Source organism: Physeter macrocephalus, chromosome 4 (assembly GCF_002837175.3).
Source record: "Physeter macrocephalus isolate SW-GA chromosome 4, ASM283717v5, whole genome shotgun sequence".
Taxonomy (NCBI): domain Eukaryota; kingdom Metazoa; phylum Chordata; class Mammalia; order Artiodactyla; family Physeteridae; genus Physeter; species Physeter macrocephalus.
In genome coordinates, this window is record NC_041217.1 from 102035358 (window position 1) to 102054714 (window position 19357).

The window sequence follows — 19357 nt, forward strand, 5'->3', positions numbered from 1 at the left end:
TTATTTGTATTATCTTTGTTTCTATTACCACAAACATTTAGAAGTAAACTAAATGAAAACACTGAATATATATTACTGACAAATTTTAATGGTCTCTTTATCATTAAAATCTCACTCTAAAAACCAATTACAATATTAAGATGAAAATATTAATACAGAGGATTAAAACCTGAACTTCCATCTGTAAATAACTAGTCTGAGGATGGGATGACTAACCTAAGACATCTGAAATATTTTCTTTTTTTTAATGCAGAGAAAGAGCAATAAGAAGTGACTAGAAAGTCACTTGTTCTGATAATAAATTTTATGGCTCCCAAAAATGAAAACACTCCTCAGAAAAGTAAAACTTTTCTGTTGTAAAGTTATATTAGATTGTAATCATGTTTTTCTTAATTTTTAAATAAAAAGATATATTTTTCCATTTTGGCAAAGAATAAGAAATTGAAATTTCTTATGTGTTAAGACATTATCTCATAGGTTACAGAAAATAAAACATGTACCTATTGCTGAAATAAACTTTTTCTGACATGTGTCAGAAGTTCAGTTGGAACTGAGATACCTGAAATTCATAAACTGAACTCATTTCTTTAAAAATATCTTATTATGGTTTTTATTATTTTCTATTTTCAGCCTCTTGAATAGAATCTAAATAGAATCTAAATTACATCACCACCAGGAAAGTCCCAAAACTTGAGTTTTTATATGCATGCCTGCTATCTACGTGAAGTAACCAATGCAGAATTTAATCATGTAAAACATAAAGTGTACTAAAAGGAATATAGATATATCTGCATATGAAGTGCTATAAGAACCATAGCTAGAAAGAAAGCATTTCAAATTAACGTATTAGAACATTAAATATTAAGATGACTATAAAGAACACTATACTTAACAGTGCCTTGCACACTTTTTTCTCCCATTACTAATCAATTTATTAAAATTTATCAAATTTACTTTCTCTCAAAAGTCATCTGAAAAAAGCTTTTAACAGAAAACTTAATGAGAGTATTATATTCCAATTTCTAACACTCAAAACATCTTAACTCAATTGATTTTAATAATATCTTTGATTTTAAAATCTAAGTATTCCACAGGTATTTATTTTATACAACTGATCTACCACTAACTTTTAAATAAATGTGTATTATGCACTCCTAGGTGCCCCATAAAACCCCCAGAACAACAACAACAAAAAAAACTTGTTATCTTACTTGATGTGAACCTTATAAACTGCCTCACGTCTAAAAGCTACAAATGCAGAAACTCTTCCTAAATTTCAAATCAGTTTATAGTTTTTACCTCAAAAAGTAATGCATGACTAACTAATTCCACATATTATAAAACAAAAAATTTAGTTAATGTCCATATTTTAAATCTGTATTTTAATAATTCTAAATAAATGTTAAAAACAAGGTAAATATTAAAGTTACTCTAGTTATTTTCTTCTTTGCGCTATTCTGTAGTTTCAAAATCTTCAATGAATATGCGTTAATTTTTATATTGCTTTTTCAAAAAAAGACTCTTTGTAAACCAGCATGAGTGGTTACACTTTGCAAACGAAAAGCAAATGAGATGTCAGAATGAGGGGGATAATCTCCAACTCAGGTAGCTTCACTTTCTAACTTAGCTAACACTATTACCGGGTCTCAGTATTCCTGGAAGTTAAAGATATATAAGGGAGTACCAACAAGAGAGGAAAGAAGAGTGTTGGTTATATCTCTAAGTTTTATTTATTTATTTATTTATTGGCTGCCTTGGGTCTTGGTTGCTGTGCATGAGCTTTTCTCTAGTTGTGGCTAGCTGGGGCTACTCTTTGTTGCGGTGCGTGGGCTTCTCATTGTGGTGGCTTCTCTTGTTGCAGAGCACGAGCTCTAGGCGCATGGGCTTCAGCAGTCGTGGCACGCGGGTTCAGTAGTTGTGGCTCACGGGCTCTAGAGTACAGGCTCAGTAGTTGCTCCACAGCATGTGGGATCTTCCCAGACCAGGGATTGAACCCACATCCCCTGCATTGGCAGGCGGATTCTTAGCCACTGCGCCACCAGGGAAGTCCCCATCTCTAAGTTTAGGGTAAACTTAGGAGAAAAGGAGGAGGAATCATAAGTAAGATACCCAATAATAAGGATTTCTCCCTCCCTTCTATCTTTAACTACAGTGATTTTCACTTCAGAAAATGGAAGAATCAAGTAATTTACTTCCTCCTACATTTTTCCTCAAGTCAAGAGGCAACAAACAGGAGAATGAGGGCTCCCTAACTAAACTTAAAGATATTTCTCCCTAACTAAACATAAAATGCTACTTTAGATGTATGGCTTATACATGTGTGATAGTTGCTTTTAATAAAACAAAAAGGACATTAAGTAGCTAATGAAGTTAGCTCTAAGACCACCTACCTCTCCAGGGTGCAATCTATCCCAGTTTTCATTAATGTATGTCATAAGCTCAAGTTCAGAATCAAAGTATTTCTTCTTGTGAATAACACTTAGGTTGTAAAGGCATAGGTGTGCTATATCTACCCTGGAATCCAAAAATAATCAAAATATATGAAAACAATGTTTTTGGTTATTGTTTAAAAATCACACACTATTTTTATAAAACCAGCAATTAAAATATCCAAAGTAAAGTATTTAGGTGAACAGAGGGTTAATATCACAAGTCATATTCATAATAAATTATTACATATGAAAATAAATGAAAAACATTAACTAAACATTTAATTTATCCTGAATAGTAAGTAAAAATTAAAAGATATTTGATTTCTTGAAATACATTCAAAGAGGACCTGACTCTAAGAAAAAATAACTTATGATCAAAATGTCATGTTTTCACTACTACATAAGCTACAAAATGGATCACACTTTAACAGACTTTATTATCTGATTCATGAATTAAACCTTATCTTTTCCTAAAATATGTAAAATATTTGACAAAAATTTCTAAGCACTTACTATAAACATTTTCAGTAAATCTCCAAAATTCATCATACTTCCCATGCCCAAGAATTACTTAACTGAGGCAGAAATTGGCATATTTGTTTTAAGACGTTTCTCTGTTCTACTGATGCTATTCTGAAGGCCCAAAAGAACTAGAAACATGAATAAGAATTTTGAAGATCTAAAAGATATTTGAAAGTTACTTTTTATGCCATTAGAAACTGAATGGCCTTATTACTTCAGCAATAAAACTAGATAAACTTTGGGGAAGATGACATCAGGCTTGAGGATAAATACAGGAAAAGAAATAAAACCAGGCATAAAGAAGAACAAATTTTTATTTAAGCTAAGTAAATGTATATAGAAAGTTTCATCCTGTAGATTTTAAAATATGGCTCTTTGTTCCTTAACAGAAATGTCCATACTTACCATTGTAATGGTAGACGTTTGAGGTATTCTGGTCCAGAACTGCAGACAGAGCAAATAAATGTATAAAACCTAAGGAAAAAAGAAAAGTTATATACTGAGTAATCAAGAGTACATATAAATATAAATTATTTAACAATTAAAATTAATATTCAGCAAGTGCAAATCCTACAATTGACGTAAGGACTGATACACAAAGCAAAATATAATTTGAATCATGACACTGCGATTTAAAGAGTTTCTTTTCCAGTAATGACAAATAATAAAATAGTTTGTATATGGGGGAAAGGGGCAATTTTTTTTTAACCATTAGAGACCTTCAGAGTTCACATACAGATTGATATACAGGCATAGTTTACTAATGGCTTGTGTGTAACAGGACTTGTGATGGCTACTCCCATACACATTGTCACTTTTCAATGCTCCAAACAACAGGGTAGAAAAAGCCCAGGAGACAAGCTGACCTTCCTAAGGTCAGAAAGACAATAAATCACATAAGCTAAGATTTAAACCCAGAGTTTTTGATGTTACATTTAGTGCTCTAATTTTTCTTCTAGAGCTCTGCTATTTCACACTCTCTTAATCTAAAAAGACATTAGTTCTGTCTTTGAGGTTCTTTGGATCCCCTTGAGGTTCTTTAAAAGAAGGTACCAATGAGAATAATTTAGAGTACTGCGGGGCAATAGGTGCAAATATATTCACTGGTCAAATACTTAAAAGCTTTCTGCAATATCCAAAAGCACAAAAATTTTGTGTTTTTAAAAATTATATATAATTTAAGTATATTAAACAATATATTCCCCCCTAAGGTGAACCTTTTACAAATCACTATTAAAACTACTTTTAGAAATGTGAAAATGAAAAAACATAAATACAATTTTAAAAAGCTAAAAAAAAATCAGTCAAATGCCCTTCTCTCACCTGTCTCCAAATAGCATTGGCTTTTGAAGGCATTGCACACAAGCTTCATGAAACCACTGTTTACATTTGCAGCACTGTAGCATCTTTAAATACCAGCTATAAGAAAAAATTTAAGATTAAAATTACTAATTTTCATGAGGTAAAGTTTAAAAAAAAAGAAACCGACAAAAGTGACATACAGAATATAGTTCTGATTACAGTATCACATTTCTGGTATATTTAGTGTTAAACTTTTTCTTCCCAAAAAGGTTATTAATATTGACCATTTCATTCCTCCTCTCTTTTATTCATGAGAATTTATAAGCTCTTGAAAGCTACATCTACTATTTCTTGTCAATAAGTGCCTGGGTCCTAAATTAGTAAAGGATCTTTGTCAAGCCTGGGATTTTTTTCACATCAACAGTCTCAGAGGTCACTGATATGTAGAGCTATTTGTCGCACATACCAAATAGCCATAGGCAACTTCATGCCTTCACTGTGTTTCTATTATTCTTGTTCCTTATAATGAAAAGGAGTACAGCAATTTAATAAATTTGTTTAACATAACCACAAATCTAATCTAAGACTCCACCAGGTATAAAGGCTTTGTGACAGATTTTGTTCTCTTTCAGATGGCTGAAGATGATAAAACTGAATCTTCAGCTAAAGATATCCTCTCTTTTTAGTTAGTACATGGTTTTAATATCCTTACTTGCCACCCAAATAATGCCTTTTCTCCAGGTAATTCTTTTGCTCAGTAAGTTAGCCCCACATTAATTTTAAGCCATACACAGGCAAAGGCAAGATGCTACTAGTAAGGTCATTCATTCATCAAAAGACTAATGAATACTATGTTCTAGGTACTCTGTTAGGTGTTAAAGTGTTAGCAATATCAAACATAGTTCATGTAGTCATGGTACTTAAAGAACAATGAACAATCTGCTTCATAAAACTTAAAGAACAATGAACAATCTGCTTCATAAAATAATGTCTATAAACTAAGATGCTAGGTATAAATGAGTAAAGGAGAAAGATCAATCTCTAGGTTCACTGTAGCTCTTATAAATGATTTAAGGAAACCAGAGAGAATGCTTCTTAAATCTGCAGGCAACCAAAAACTGAGAAATGTTATAAAAATGTTAAACCACAAATAAAAATCCCATAAGATCAGAGACAAGGTAGAATGAAGAACTAAAATTTCATTCATTTACATATTCATTTATTCATGTTTTCATCACTGAACATCTTATATGTCCCAGCATTCTTCTAGAGAGCAGCCCTGTCTTAAGAGAAACATGGAGTTTGATAAGATTTAAGAAACCAATAATTATAATTTAATAGAGTTAAACGTAAAGTTATCCACTAACATTTTTTAAAATGTACTACAAATACATGATGCACAATTTGGTTTAATATAAGCTTGTATGAAAAAAAGAACTAAAAGCTTTAGTTTTAGTTGACCATCTACAAACCCATAATGAGCCAAAAGAATATGATGGGATGACCAAAGAGGGGTAATACAATCTTTTCTTGCAACAACAGAAGCATAATATCTAGAACTCTAATAGCTTTGTTATATTCTGTCAGACTAGTCCTGGAAACACTGCATTTTGTAATCATGGCACCATTATTTCAAGAGTAAACTTTCAAAAACTGAAGAGCAACAAAGACAGAGTTTGGAAAACACGTCATAAAGAATGTTTGATAGGAATGGAGATTTTAGCCTAGAAAAGAGAACACTTGGTATATGAGTCATGGGAGTGGGAAATACGATTACTGGATTTAAGTATTTTAAGAGCTACCTCCTAAGAAAGATAAGATGCATGTGTTTTGTTACAACTAGAACCAGTGATCAGAAGTTAAAGGTAAATTTCTAAACATTCTTAGTTAGAACTCTGACTCACTTATTTAGCAAACATTTAATGATAAAGATGAATAAAAACTACAGCCTCTAATCCCCCCGCAATTTTCTTTTTTGATACTTTCATGCATTTACAATTCACTATCACTCCCATACCACAATCAATAACAAAAATAACGTGGACAATATAAGCAATTAAAAATTAAGGGCATTAAATAACCATATTTACTTACTCTCCAGGGCCTCCACAATAGCAGTAACATTGCTGGACATTGGTTTTATGACCTGCATCCCATTCAAGGTCTGCCACACTATAGGGTAATGTTTGCTTCATGACTTGCAATGCTTTGGCATTTGGTCCTTTCTTAAGCGCACCACCCCTCTATATTAGAGGGAAAAAGTTATTTAAAAGAGTGAAGGATAAAATTTTAAATACAACTCTATAATTTTAAAATGCTTCTGAAAATTATGAAGAAATTTCCATTCTAAATTTCTTACCATATCACAAACTGTTTGATCAATAATAATCTTTATTTATTTTGTTGTCTTTTCTTTCAAATTATTGCCCCAATTCTAAGACCACTATCAGAAAATAAGTGCAATAGTTGCAAGTCACTTAAGCATCATCAGTCAAACAATAAGCAGTACCTCTTTCTACCCAAGATTGATTGCTCATTTCATTCAAATAAACTTTCAATGTACACAATCATTACGCTGATAGTGTCTTACAAATTCCATTTAGGGCGTTAGCCCAAAACACTTAAAAGATACCTTTGTTGTTGTTGCAAAAACACACTGTCGACAGAGCCATTTTTCATCTGAATCAATCACACTGGAATCAATATGAGGTGTGTGACACAACTGATGATATCCTTAATATCAAAAAAAGCATAAAGCAAATTCTATTTTATTAATAAATACTGCAACACAATTTAAAGAAGGCATTTTAGTATTCTCTTTTCCTACATTAATATATTTACAACTGATGACTAAACTTATGGTAACAGCTTCAAATTACCAATGTAAAGAATTTTTAATCATTAATCTTCAACAGGGGCATTAAGTATGTAAAAAAAACGTTTCCACAAGATTAAAAAAAAAAAATCAATGTTTACCTTGGCCACACTTATCACATATAACCATTTCATTGGGAGCTTCTGAATACTCTTCTTGACATATTGTACAGACCATTTCCCCACTTCCAGTGGCTCCTGAAATATTTAAAATATACATAAAGAATTGTTCCATATAACAAAACCACTTTTTTTACTCAGTGAGTAGCCCATGTTGGCAATGTCTGTTTCCTAGATCATAATGGTATTTTCTCAAGGCAAAGTACTATACACAAAATGCTCTCTCTCTGCTCCTTATCTGTGTTCTTCCTACCTTTAACTTAAGATGCCTCACTGTCTACATTCATAATTTAATCTGCTTTTTGGCAGAGGGCATAATTTAAACTGCTCTCAGGCAGGATCCCTTACCATTTACTTCCAATATTCCTACCCTCTTGGGAGGCGAGAGAAGGGGATGTTTTGTGAACACTAGAACTACTCTCCAGAACACACACCTACCCATGTACATTTCTCACTCACCCTACACTGCCTAACATCATGAGACTAAAGAAAAGGGGCAAGGAAGATCCGCTAATGACTCCCTACTCTCAAGATTCAGAACACTTCTTTTTACTTACTAATTTATAAAAAAGGCTGAGCGCTAATTATTTGATCTCCAGCTTCTGAAATCTGGAACTATGGTGTCAAACAACGTACCTAAACAATATCCCACTGAAACAAAAGTGAGGGGTTCTAGTTATTAATTACATTTTTTTACCTGAATAGGTAAGTTATTTCTTCCTTAAACATTTTTATTCTAAAAACAATTTTATTCTGCAAAATTTAGAATATAATTTTATCACTTTAGCACAATTATTTCCAATAATCTCTTCTCATGAATTTCAATATACATAGTTAAAATACTAATACATACACTTTATTCACATACCAACAATAATAAAAATGTACAATTTTGTGCTATGAGCCAGCATTGTGTTAGGCTCTTGATACGTATTATTTTAATTCCACAACTTATTAGATACATATCCTATTTATAGAGAAGAATTGAGGCTCAGAAAGATAAAGTAACTAATCCAAGTACCCTCAGTCACAGAGTATCAAGGCTAGGATTCAAACCCAGATATGCCAGAGTCCATATTCTCTCCACTGTGAGATGCTTCTTTTCATTAATACTATGTAATGTTTCTTCCATCAAAAGCATTTCTCACACTGTAGTTTTCAAACGTATAACTTCTAAAAGCTGTATAATATTCTGTCCAGTGGAAAGAACCAAATTTACTTTATTATGACTCTATTCTTAGATATGCAGTTTACCAAATTTTTTGCTTGTTCGTTTTTTGCATTTTTCCTTTTTTGTTTTGGCTCTTGTCCTCTCTCCTCTCCTCTCCCAGGCTTTGTTCGCTTGGCTGGATGTGGCTTCCCATAGTTTCTCAGTTTATGGCTCCAGTCAGGAGAGCGACCAGACTGAGCCTAGAACCTCTCAGTCCAAATCTGCAACTTCCTGGAAAAGGACCAACAGCCACAGACTGTGGTAGGTGCCTGATCTGACGCCCACTATAACTGGACTGGTGTAGGAGAAGGCAGTTCCTCGTAAAAGAGGGTGCTGATCCGGCAAACAATATGTGTTCACCCTCAGGAAACAATCCTGAGGAAGCAGAGAATTGCCTTTACTTGTGAAATCCAACATGTCTTTTTTATCATCAAGTTTACAAAAACTTTCTGTGTAGCTTAGTGGCCTTCTATAGTCTCCCTCACTCTAAACCCAAATGACTATAAAGCCATTTCATCTTAGATACGCCAAATTTTTTGTTGTTGTTAAAATAAAGCTACAGCAGATATTTTTCATCTAGATTTTTTACTTATGAATTATTTCTTTTGAATAAATTGCTACAAATGAGTCTGCTGTATAGATGAAAGCATATAAAACATCTTTATGCATTTAATGCAACTATTAAATATCCAAAAATAGAAATTTACATTGCCACCAGCAGTGTATCATTTTCACAGAAACCATAACAGTATTAGGTATTAAGATTAAAAATCCTTTTAAAATTATTTAGTGGTTTTAATATGCTATCTCCCTGTTGTAATGTATACTTCTTTGACTACTAATATGACTATACATTGTTCCTATTTATGAATGTTTTTTATAAGAACCTTATAGATGAGTGAAATTACTATAATTTATTATTTTGATATATAACTACTATAAGCAGGATCCTTACAGGAAGAAAACTACTAAAGCTACACTCCACACTGACATCTGCCATATTACAATTTTCAGGTTCACTTATTTTATATCAACTGCAAGTTACATACATGTGTGCTAACTTTCTGGGTGTTACAAAGAGTTAAATGGCCAAGGAGCTATCCTATCTCATTATAAGGATAGTAAAAGGAGCCAGCAAGGAAAAAACAACCACAGACCACTGAATTGATATACTGGATATAACACATGTAGGACAAGACCCCCTCACTTTCACAACCACTTTCTATCTATGTACAACTGGTTTTCTTCTTCCCTTCTGTAAGGGAGGAAGGATGGGAGGGAGGGAAGAAGACAGAAAGACAGACCTATATTTAACCCACAGGAACCTCAGAAAGGTAGAAAAGTTGATAGGGACACATAGTTAATACAGCGGGAACAGAAGCAGTATAACATATTTCAGTTCCACCAGAGACAACCATATTTACAAACTAAGCAAAAGGGATAATTCTGTATGCAGAGTAATAAGATCTGTTCAATATCACTACTGCTGGAGATCTCTTACCTGCCTCCTATTCCTTTCCTCACTGACCCCTCAATTTGAGATTCAAAACGTAACTTTAGACCTTTAAACTGATCAGTCCTAAAAACTGTAAGAAGTTTCTTTCACTAGAAAGACATTTTACTAGAGTAGCAACTATTGAGTTCTCCACCTAATCCCTGAGTACCATGTATAAAAATGGTAACTACAACATTCCAATTCCTTTACCAAAACTCTTTTTATTCTTTAAAAAAAAACTAAGAGTGAAATCAAGAAACTGAACACAGCACTAACCTACCATAAAGTCGAATTTGGGATTCAAATAAAAAACCCAATTGATAAATACTTTACAGAATTTGTCTCCTTTCTACAGGGGGACATATAAAAACACCTTAGTGTAGGCCCATTAACCCATTAAAAGGATACCAAAAGTGGGGCTTTAGTGTGCAGCTGAAGTACTCAGATTTTTACTATTCATAATTTTTCATAAATAAAGCACTTTCCATGAAAGAGATACCTAGAAAAATACTTTTATTTAGCAGATTCAAACAACATACAGCAATTATAGCTTTTATAGCTTTCAAAAATAAAAAGCATAACAAGAAACATATCTATAACCAAACCAGAGCATATCTGTATTCATTTTTACTTGTACCCAAATACAGCCTCATTTTCCCATCTAAACATAAAAAACCATAACTAAGCAGTAATTTTAAACTATTCTTATCAATGAATATTTCTAGCATTCTAAAGCTATTTAATAGTCCTAATTCCCCAAAACATCTGGCAAACAGTATGTTCTCAATAAATATTAGCTCTCTATATTACTTTGTACTAATACAGGCAAGTAACAGCAAAGGTGAAGCCGTGTTACTCATATTAGTAAGTAAAATTTTTCTTCAAAGTTCTTAGAAGGGTCCTAACAATAATTTATACACGTGCATCAGTGATGCATCTGTCGTCTAATCTATCTCTACCTTAACAGAGCAATTCTTGTTCTTCTTATGGTCTATAAAATAGATTATAACTCCTTGAAGACTCTAAAGAATACACTGATTTTTTTAGTTATCTTAATACACTGTACTAAACAGAAAACACTAGAAAATAACAAGCTGAAGAAAATAAAATTTTAGTGTAAATCATGTCCAAGGGAAATAGTAGCACCTGCCTGTTTGAATGTCCTTCCAGAGAACCCAGGATTTAGAACTGTCTTCAAATATGATGAAGCAGCTCTGTTTCAATATGTTTATCTGAAATACAGAAGAAAACTTATGTTGATTTCTTTTAAAATCAAAACCACGAAGTTAAATTTCAATTCAATATTATTAAAAGTTTATGCAGAAACAGCAAAAGATATTAAGGTAACTTGCCTTTTTGATAGTTCCAAGATAAAACAAGCCATCTGACCATCTAGCTAGGACATCCTGACCCTCTTCAAATTTACATGCTGGCTTTTTGACTTTATGTCCATCCTGTAAAGACAGCTTGGTCAAGGATGTTGGGGTCTTTTGGTTTCGACGTAAAGGAGACCGCTTGTGGACCAGTGAATTACCTGCCCCTGTAGAGTCTCTGTTTAGAAAATAAATAACCATATATAAGACTGACTGAAAGGGAGGGGATATCTGTATGGGTATGGCTGATTCACTCTTGTGCTGTGGAGGCTAACACAACATCGTAAAGCAACCATACTCCAATAAAAATTAATAAAACGAAACAAAACAGGACTGATTTACTTATAGAGATTATTTTATAACAACCATATATTTCATGTATTAATCAAATTTTTTTTACTTATTGAAAACCTTACATTTAGGGAAAATATTAACAAGTACCTCAAATCATAAAAACTCTCCAGAAACAAAGAAGTTTAAAACAAAATGATAGCAGTTGTCAATATTCATTCAATGAGGCCAGGATTCAGCAACCACTCCAAGGTAACATATTCAGGGCAGCTCTCATCAAAATGACAGCTGTTAGTTGAAGTGGGTAGACCATGGTCATGAGCAAAGGATGCCGTAAATCTCATATCTAGGTTTAGATAAACTAAAAGAAGCTGCATGGTATAATTTCATAAGCACTTGATAAAGAATAAAAATGATTAGGCCAACAGATACACATTACTATATGTAAAAACAGCAAGGACCTACTGTATAGCACAGGAAACAATATTCAATATCTTGTAATAACCTATAATGGGAAAGAATAGGAAAAAGAATACATATATAGGGACTTCCCTGGCAGTCCAGGGTTAAGACTCCACGCTCCCAATGCAGGGGTCACTGGTCAATCCCTGGTCAGGGAACTAAGACCCTGCATGCCATGTGAACAAAAAAAAGAATACATACATATACACATATATACATATATGTATAACTGAATCGCTTTGCTGTACACATGAAACACTGTAAATCAACTGTACTTCAACTTAAAAAAAGATTATGCCACATGTAGTTAAAACACACTAACCAGTGACTCTGGGTAGTTGTGTATATTCAACCCATTGGAAGGGTAGTCATGACCTACCTACAGGGAATCACTACTGAATTAAGCCTTGTTTATTGACAGGAATGTGTCACAGTCCCTCAAATATGCAGACTGGAAGTTTAAAAAAAAACAAAACTAAGAGCCACCAATTTCACAAATCATACTCAACTGAGAAGCCAATTATAAGATCACTTACATTTTTTAAGCATAAGACCCCAAAATTACATACTCCAAAATTACATTGTAACTTATATATCAGTTACTGTATAAACAGCATAGTGTACCACCAACAGCTTTCTTAAAGAAAACAAAGCCGTATTTGTTTGGTTTCACTTTCCCAATTTAGATTTTTTTTATTAACTAAACATACAACAGTAGGTAAAACTAGATAGACAGTAATTCAAAAACAGTATAAAAGTTAAGTAAAAACAAAACAGGTAGGGAAGAAAAAAAATGTTTCCAACTGGGAATACCTATTTTCAGTACCTATAAGGATAAACAAATTCTGGGAAATTCTGTCATAAACTACAACATGAACAAACCTTAAAGACATTATGCTAAAGCAAAATCATCCAGACAAGATGGACAAATACTGTATAATTCCACTTACATAAGGGTATAAGAGCAGTCATGATAGAGACAAAGAGTAGAATGGGGATTGCCAGTGGCTTGGAGGAGGGAGGAGAAACTCTACACACTTCTAAAGTGTGTAGAGTTTCAGTTTGAAAGATACACTACATTTTAAAAATATACAAAGGAATATGGGCTTCCCTGGTGGCGCAGTAATTGAGAATCCGCCTTCCAATGCCCAGGACATGGGTTAGAGCCCTGGTCTGGGAAGATCCCAAATGCCACGAAGCAGCTAAGCTTGTGCACCGCAGCTGCTGAACCTGCGCTCTGGAGCCCGCAAACCACAACTACTAAAACCCGCGCACCTAGAGCCCAGTCTCCGCAACAAGAGAAGCCACCACAGTGAGAAGCCCGCACACTGCAACGAAGAGTGGCCCCCGCTTGCCACAACTAGAGAGAGCCCAGGCACAGTGGCAAAGACCCAATGCAGCCAAAAATAAATAAATAAAATAAATAAATTTATTTAAAAACTTAAAATTAAAAAAATATATATCCAAAGGAATAATGACTGATAGCATCCCATATCTGCTAAAAAACATTAAACTATATAACCAAGAAGTTAAACAAACGCCAAGTAGGATAAATACAAAGAGATACACATCCAGACAAACCACAGTAAAAATGCTGAAAGACAGAGAAAATCTTGAAAGCAGCCAAGAAAAATAATTCATCACATGCAAGGAAACCCCAGTAAGGTTAACTTCTCATCAGAAACAATGAAGGCCAGAAGGCAGTGAAATGACATATTCAAAGCACCGAAAGAAAAAACCTGTCAATCAAGAATCTTATATCCAGCAAAACTGTATTTCAAAAATGAAGGTGAAATAAAGATACTCCCCGATAAACAAAACCTGAGAGAAACTGTTGCTAGCAGAGCTACCTTACAAGAAATAAAGGAGGTTCTTACAGTTGAAATTAAGTAAACCAAGGTAGAAACTCAAATACACACACACACACACACACACACACACACACACAAAACAAAGAACACTAGGAAAAGTAATAAGGTAACTATAAAAGGCACTATAAATGCATATTTCCTCTAAAGGAAACATATGGAAAAATATGTACATAACTGTATTGTTAGGCCTATAACATAGAGGAATGTAATATATTTGACAATAAGAGCACAAAGGTGTTGATGGGAACAAAACTGTATTTAAGTAATGACACCAGATGGCAGCTCCAACCCATAGGAACAAATCTAGAAAACCAAAAATGGTAAGTAAAGTAAGTATAAGTGAAATGAGTGTGTCAAGAAAGTATCCACCATATACCAAAGCAAGTCACTGTTTCAAGTAAAAAATGGTGTTCCATGGAAAAGCTACTAGCTCAGCCAGCAACTCAAACAATGGCATTAATACTTTATACATATATGCTTCCTATTCTGTCACACATAACATTAAAAACCTAAACTCCAGATTTAGTGAAAATAATTTCTACTGTTTCATCAAGAATGTTCTTGAATGAAATAGGGTTTTCTGCATGTGTGTGCAGATGTGTGTTTTGTTTGTTTTACTGTGAGTGCTCAAAAGTAAACAATGCTAGCACAGTTTGATGCCTTGTTTCATGCTAAGGCACACAGCAGTCTGACCAAACACTGTTTTTACGCCATTGTACAAATGTCAACATGGTGGGAAAGCAAACAACATCTTAGTGTTATCATGAAAATAGTTTAGACCTTGCAGACCACCTGAAAGGACCCCTGGATCACATTTTAAGAGCCATGCTCTAAATAAAGGAATAAATATTGTCATACATTATTGTCAGTCAGCTGTAAGGAAAAGGCACTTCAATACTGTACTTAGAAGGGTTAAGAGACTTAAAATCCTGACAAGATGAGTCCTAGGTAAGTAAAAATGGAGAATGAGTCACTACAATAAATTTTATCAGCAGGAATGCTCAATGCCAGGCTGAGAACTTTCTCCAGACAGTGAAAAAATACCTTCAAATCACAGTATGAAAATGACCCTATGAGCAAGCAACTTTCTAGAAAGCTACAAATCCAGTGGTCACAGCAGGACTTTGCTTCCCTTAAGTTAAAAAAACTAACTTAATGCCTGAGCAACCTAATTAATTATGGGTGAGAAATGACCTCAACAGAATGCCAGGGTGACTATAATGACCTAGAGCCTTCCAATTCTAGAGTGGAAGATGTACAAAAATCAAAACTGCAAACATTCCCAGATAGTTTCATATGCTCTGCTATTGCTTCAACAAATTCCCTCCCTTTTTCACCTTTGATGGCAAGGTCTGTCCCCATCTTACTCTCCATTATATTACTCCCAGTACACAGTATGTCCTTAGATCTTAAGAAATGAACCATTAAAAATTTTTTTTCCATCTCCTAGTGCTTCCACCTTGCTTCTGCTAATATTTCTGGTGTATCTTGTATCAACGGTACCTAACCTAATAACAGTTGCCCTTGATTGCTTATGCCCCCCTCCCACTACCACCTCCTTATTGTTTCCCTTCCATTCACAGCCAAACCTCTGGGGAAAAGTTACTTGAGTGATTACTATGTGCTCAACCACACATTAAGCTTCCTGCATATTAATTCTTTCACAGATCATTTGTTAAGCCCCCATTATGAGCCATTTACTGTGCCAGCGGAACAGAGATAATACTCAGAACAATGTTATGGAGACATTTTTACAGATAACAATTTCACAGGTCCCTTTTTACATATGAAAAAACCGTGACTCTAAGAAGACAGATTAAATAACTTGACCAAGGTTATAGAATTACAGACCAGAGCCAGCATTCAATAAATCTCTCTACTGGCACCTTTCCAGTAGCATTCAACTATTCTTAAAAACTTGCAAGGATCGAGGCAGGAAAAGAGAACTAAAATTCCCTTGATTCCTTCTGCCCCTCCCACCACTTCCTATTATTTCTTCCCTCCCGTTCATAGCCAAACCTTTGGGACAAAGTTATACACATTTAACTGTCTCTGCTCTTACAGTCATTCCCATTTAGTCTGAAACCCACTGCAACACACAGCACCACTCTCCCACCCAAACGTTCCACCAAAACCAGGGAATGTGTGTGTTACTCTTATTCACAGTTGTATCCTCAATGCTCTATATAGTGCAGGGTACATAAATCAGAAAGGTTATATGGAATTTATAAAGTTCAAATTCAATTCAAAAACATCTATATTTAAAGTAACATTTTTTCTAAAAATGAATCTATGCACAAATAATCTGTTTGCTCTGAGTAAACAAGGGACTCTAATTCACATTCTAAGGCAAATACACACCAATCTTTTATCCATATAAACATGGAGAACATAAATCATGTATTATATAAAACTGCTTTAATAAACAGATATTCTGTAAAATTATTACCCTCTTTTAAAATTCCTCTGCCCCTAAATTAGACATTATGGTAATAATAAAGCTATTTCATTTGTGGATTGTAAAAAAAAAAAAGAAAGAAAAAAGAAAGAAAAAAAGAAAATTCCTCTGCCCAAAGAAATTTTAGAGAAAACAAAGTAAGAAAGGGTAAATGACCCAATGACCCATAATACCACAACTCAAACATAACTAGGATAAACAATGTACATCTTCCCCTCGAAGGAACTTCCCCCCAGTTTTTAACATATTTCTTGGAGTATAATTGCTTTACAATGGTGTGTTAGTTTCTGCTGTATAACAAAGTGAATCAGCTATACATATACATATATCCCTGTATCTTCTCCCTTTTGCGTCTCCTTCCCACCCCCGCCATCCCACCCCTCTAGGTGGTCACAAAGCACTGAGTTGATCTCCCTGTGCTATCCCCCCATTACTGTCACTGATTACCTCCCTCCTTTCTAGAATGTATCCTTTACTAGAAATTAAATTGATTTTTTAAATTTTAGAATTTATTATTTCCTTTCTGATTACAAAGGTAAACATGCAGCTGTTTAAACAATAGAGAAATCAAAACTGAAAATTCCCCATGCTACTTCCTGAAAAGAAGTAATGATGAAAAGAAAACTGTTCATCTCCTGATTTTTCTTACATATATAATCCATATGTAGATATAATTTACATATGTTTTAAAAGAAGTGGATTATTACAGGTACTGTTCTACAAGCTTTCTCACATAACAATGTACCTTAGCCTATGTAATGTCCATCTGTATAATAAAAGTATGTAAGATAATCTTTCCATTAGCTGTTAAGCTACTTTCCAACTATTACCCAACTGAGGAACATTGAGGATTTTCTAGTGTTTTACTATTACAGGCAATAATACAAAGTTCATCCTTCTACATTTTATTTTTAAAGTATTCCAAATACTATATAAGATAAATCCATAAAGAATAATTACTATATCAAAGAATATGCATTTGCCCTTTTATTGTAGAAAATTATAAATATATACAAAAGTAGACAAGTATAATGAACCATCAGATAGTCACCATCCAGTTTCAATTATCATCTCATGACGAGTACTGTTTCATTTAAACACCCCATTTCCTCCAAACCCATATTATGTATATATTTAATGTGATACATATTGTCAAATGAATCTGAAAAGTGGTACCAATAACACTCTGACACTGGACTTCCCTGGTGGCGCAGTGGTTAAGAATCCACCTGCCAATGCAAGGGACACAGATTTGAGCCCTGGTCAGGGAATATCCCACATGCTGTGGAGCACCTAAGCCTGGGCGCCACCACTACTGAGCCTGAGCTCTAGAGCCCACATGCCACAACTACTGAAACCCACACACCTAGAGCCCGTGCTCCGCAACAAGACAGGCCACAACGAGAAGCCTGTGCACCACAATGAGAGTAGCCCTACTCACTGGAACTAGAAAAAGCCCGGGCGCAGCAACAAAGACCCAACACAGCCAAAGATAAAATATTAATTAATTAATTTATTTATTTATTTATTTTAAAAAACCAACACTCTGACACTATCAGAGTAGTACTTGATGGCCCACACCTTCACCAAAATGGAGTGAGCATTATCCTTTTGCTATGTGACAACACACACAAGCACAAATTTCCATCTACATTTCTATTATTGAGAAGCTTTTTTTTCTCATAAATTTGTTAACAATTTGTATGTCTTCTGGGAACTGCAGTTGATGTTCTTTGCCTGTTTTTAAAACTGAAATGTTAATCCTTTCCATAATGATTTTCAAGAGCATCTTATATACTTTGAACTTCATTATTATACAAGTTGGAAATATTTTTCCCAGCTCATATACTGTAAAAGTTCCTTCATAAATAGACTTTTTGATTGGGAGAATGGTGCTTCTGGGTGCTCAGTTGACTCTGGTCTATGGCTACAAAGCTGTATCTCTCATCTTGCATCAAGGCTACGCTGCCTCTCATGTTTAAGTCAAACCTGAGAAATTTATACAGAAAACCAAAACGAATAAAGGAGAGTTGGCCCACCTGCCCTTTCCTTAAGCTCTGTACTCCCTACCTTTGCTGTTGGGTTATGAATGCTCTTCTCAACACCCATTAAACCTCCAGTCCATACCTTTTCTTTTTAGAGTGTCTAGAATACTCCTGCTTCTCCCAAATGGAGTTGATGCAAGCTAAATTTCACAGTATTGGGCAGATAATCTTTAGCATATAAATTCAATGCAATTCCAATGAAAACCCCAGCAGAATTTTTTGAGGTCAAACACTTCAGAAAATTAATATGAAAAACTAAAAGTCCTAGAATAACTAAGTCAACTTTTAAAAGGAAGAACAAAGAGGTGAAGACTTGCCCTACCAGATACTGTGACACATTCCAGAGAAAACTGTTCTGTACTGGTAAGAAACAATCTATAACACCAGTTGAACAAAACAGGTATTTCCAAAACAGATCTATTTATGGGAAATTGTTAATGATAAAAATGATACTACAAATCTGTACAGACAGGATGTATTATTCACTAAACAGTGTTGGAGAAAGTGGCTCACTTAAAGGGAGAAACAGTTGTATCCCTAGTTCACAATACACAAAAAGGTGAACTCCAAATGGACCAAAGACATAAAGGTAAAATGTAAAACTTGAAATCTAACTGGAAAATGTAGAATATTGTTTTGATCTTGGAAGTGGAGCATACATTCAAAGACATGGAAAGATTCTGCAAAAGTGTTGATAAAAACAGAAACAGAGAGCTTCCCTGGTGGCACAGTGGTTGAGAGTCCGCCTGCCGATGCAGGGGACACGAGTTCATGCCCTGGTCCAGGAGGATCCCACATGCCGCAGAGCGGCTGGGCCCGTGAGCCATGGCCGCTGAGCCTGCGCGTCCGGAGCCTGTGCTCCGCAACGGGAGAGGCCACAACAGTGAGAGGCCCGCATACCG

General features: G+C 34.4%; 1 protein-coding gene across 5 annotated transcripts in view; it reads right to left on the minus strand.

Moving 5' to 3' along the window:
• The window catches only part of MTF2 (metal response element binding transcription factor 2), a 92523-nt gene that overhangs the window by 17553 nt on the left and 55613 nt on the right, over window positions 1-19357 (minus strand). For all 5 annotated transcript variants that reach the window (XR_003679566.2, XM_055084459.1, XM_007110719.2 and 2 more), the window contains 8 exons: window positions 11308-11506; window positions 11106-11187; window positions 7233-7328; window positions 6889-6989; window positions 6351-6499; window positions 4278-4373; window positions 3360-3428; window positions 2391-2514 (listed from right to left, as the gene is read on the minus strand). Coding sequence is in view for 4 of the 5 variants with exons in the window: in XM_055084459.1 (XP_054940434.1) it covers window positions 2391-2514; window positions 3360-3428; window positions 4278-4373; window positions 6351-6499; window positions 6889-6989; window positions 7233-7328; window positions 11106-11187; window positions 11308-11506 (916 nt within the window). In the remaining variant the exon portion in view is untranslated. The remainder of the gene's footprint in view (window positions 1-2390; window positions 2515-3359; window positions 3429-4277; window positions 4374-6350; window positions 6500-6888; window positions 6990-7232; window positions 7329-11105; window positions 11188-11307; window positions 11507-19357) is intronic.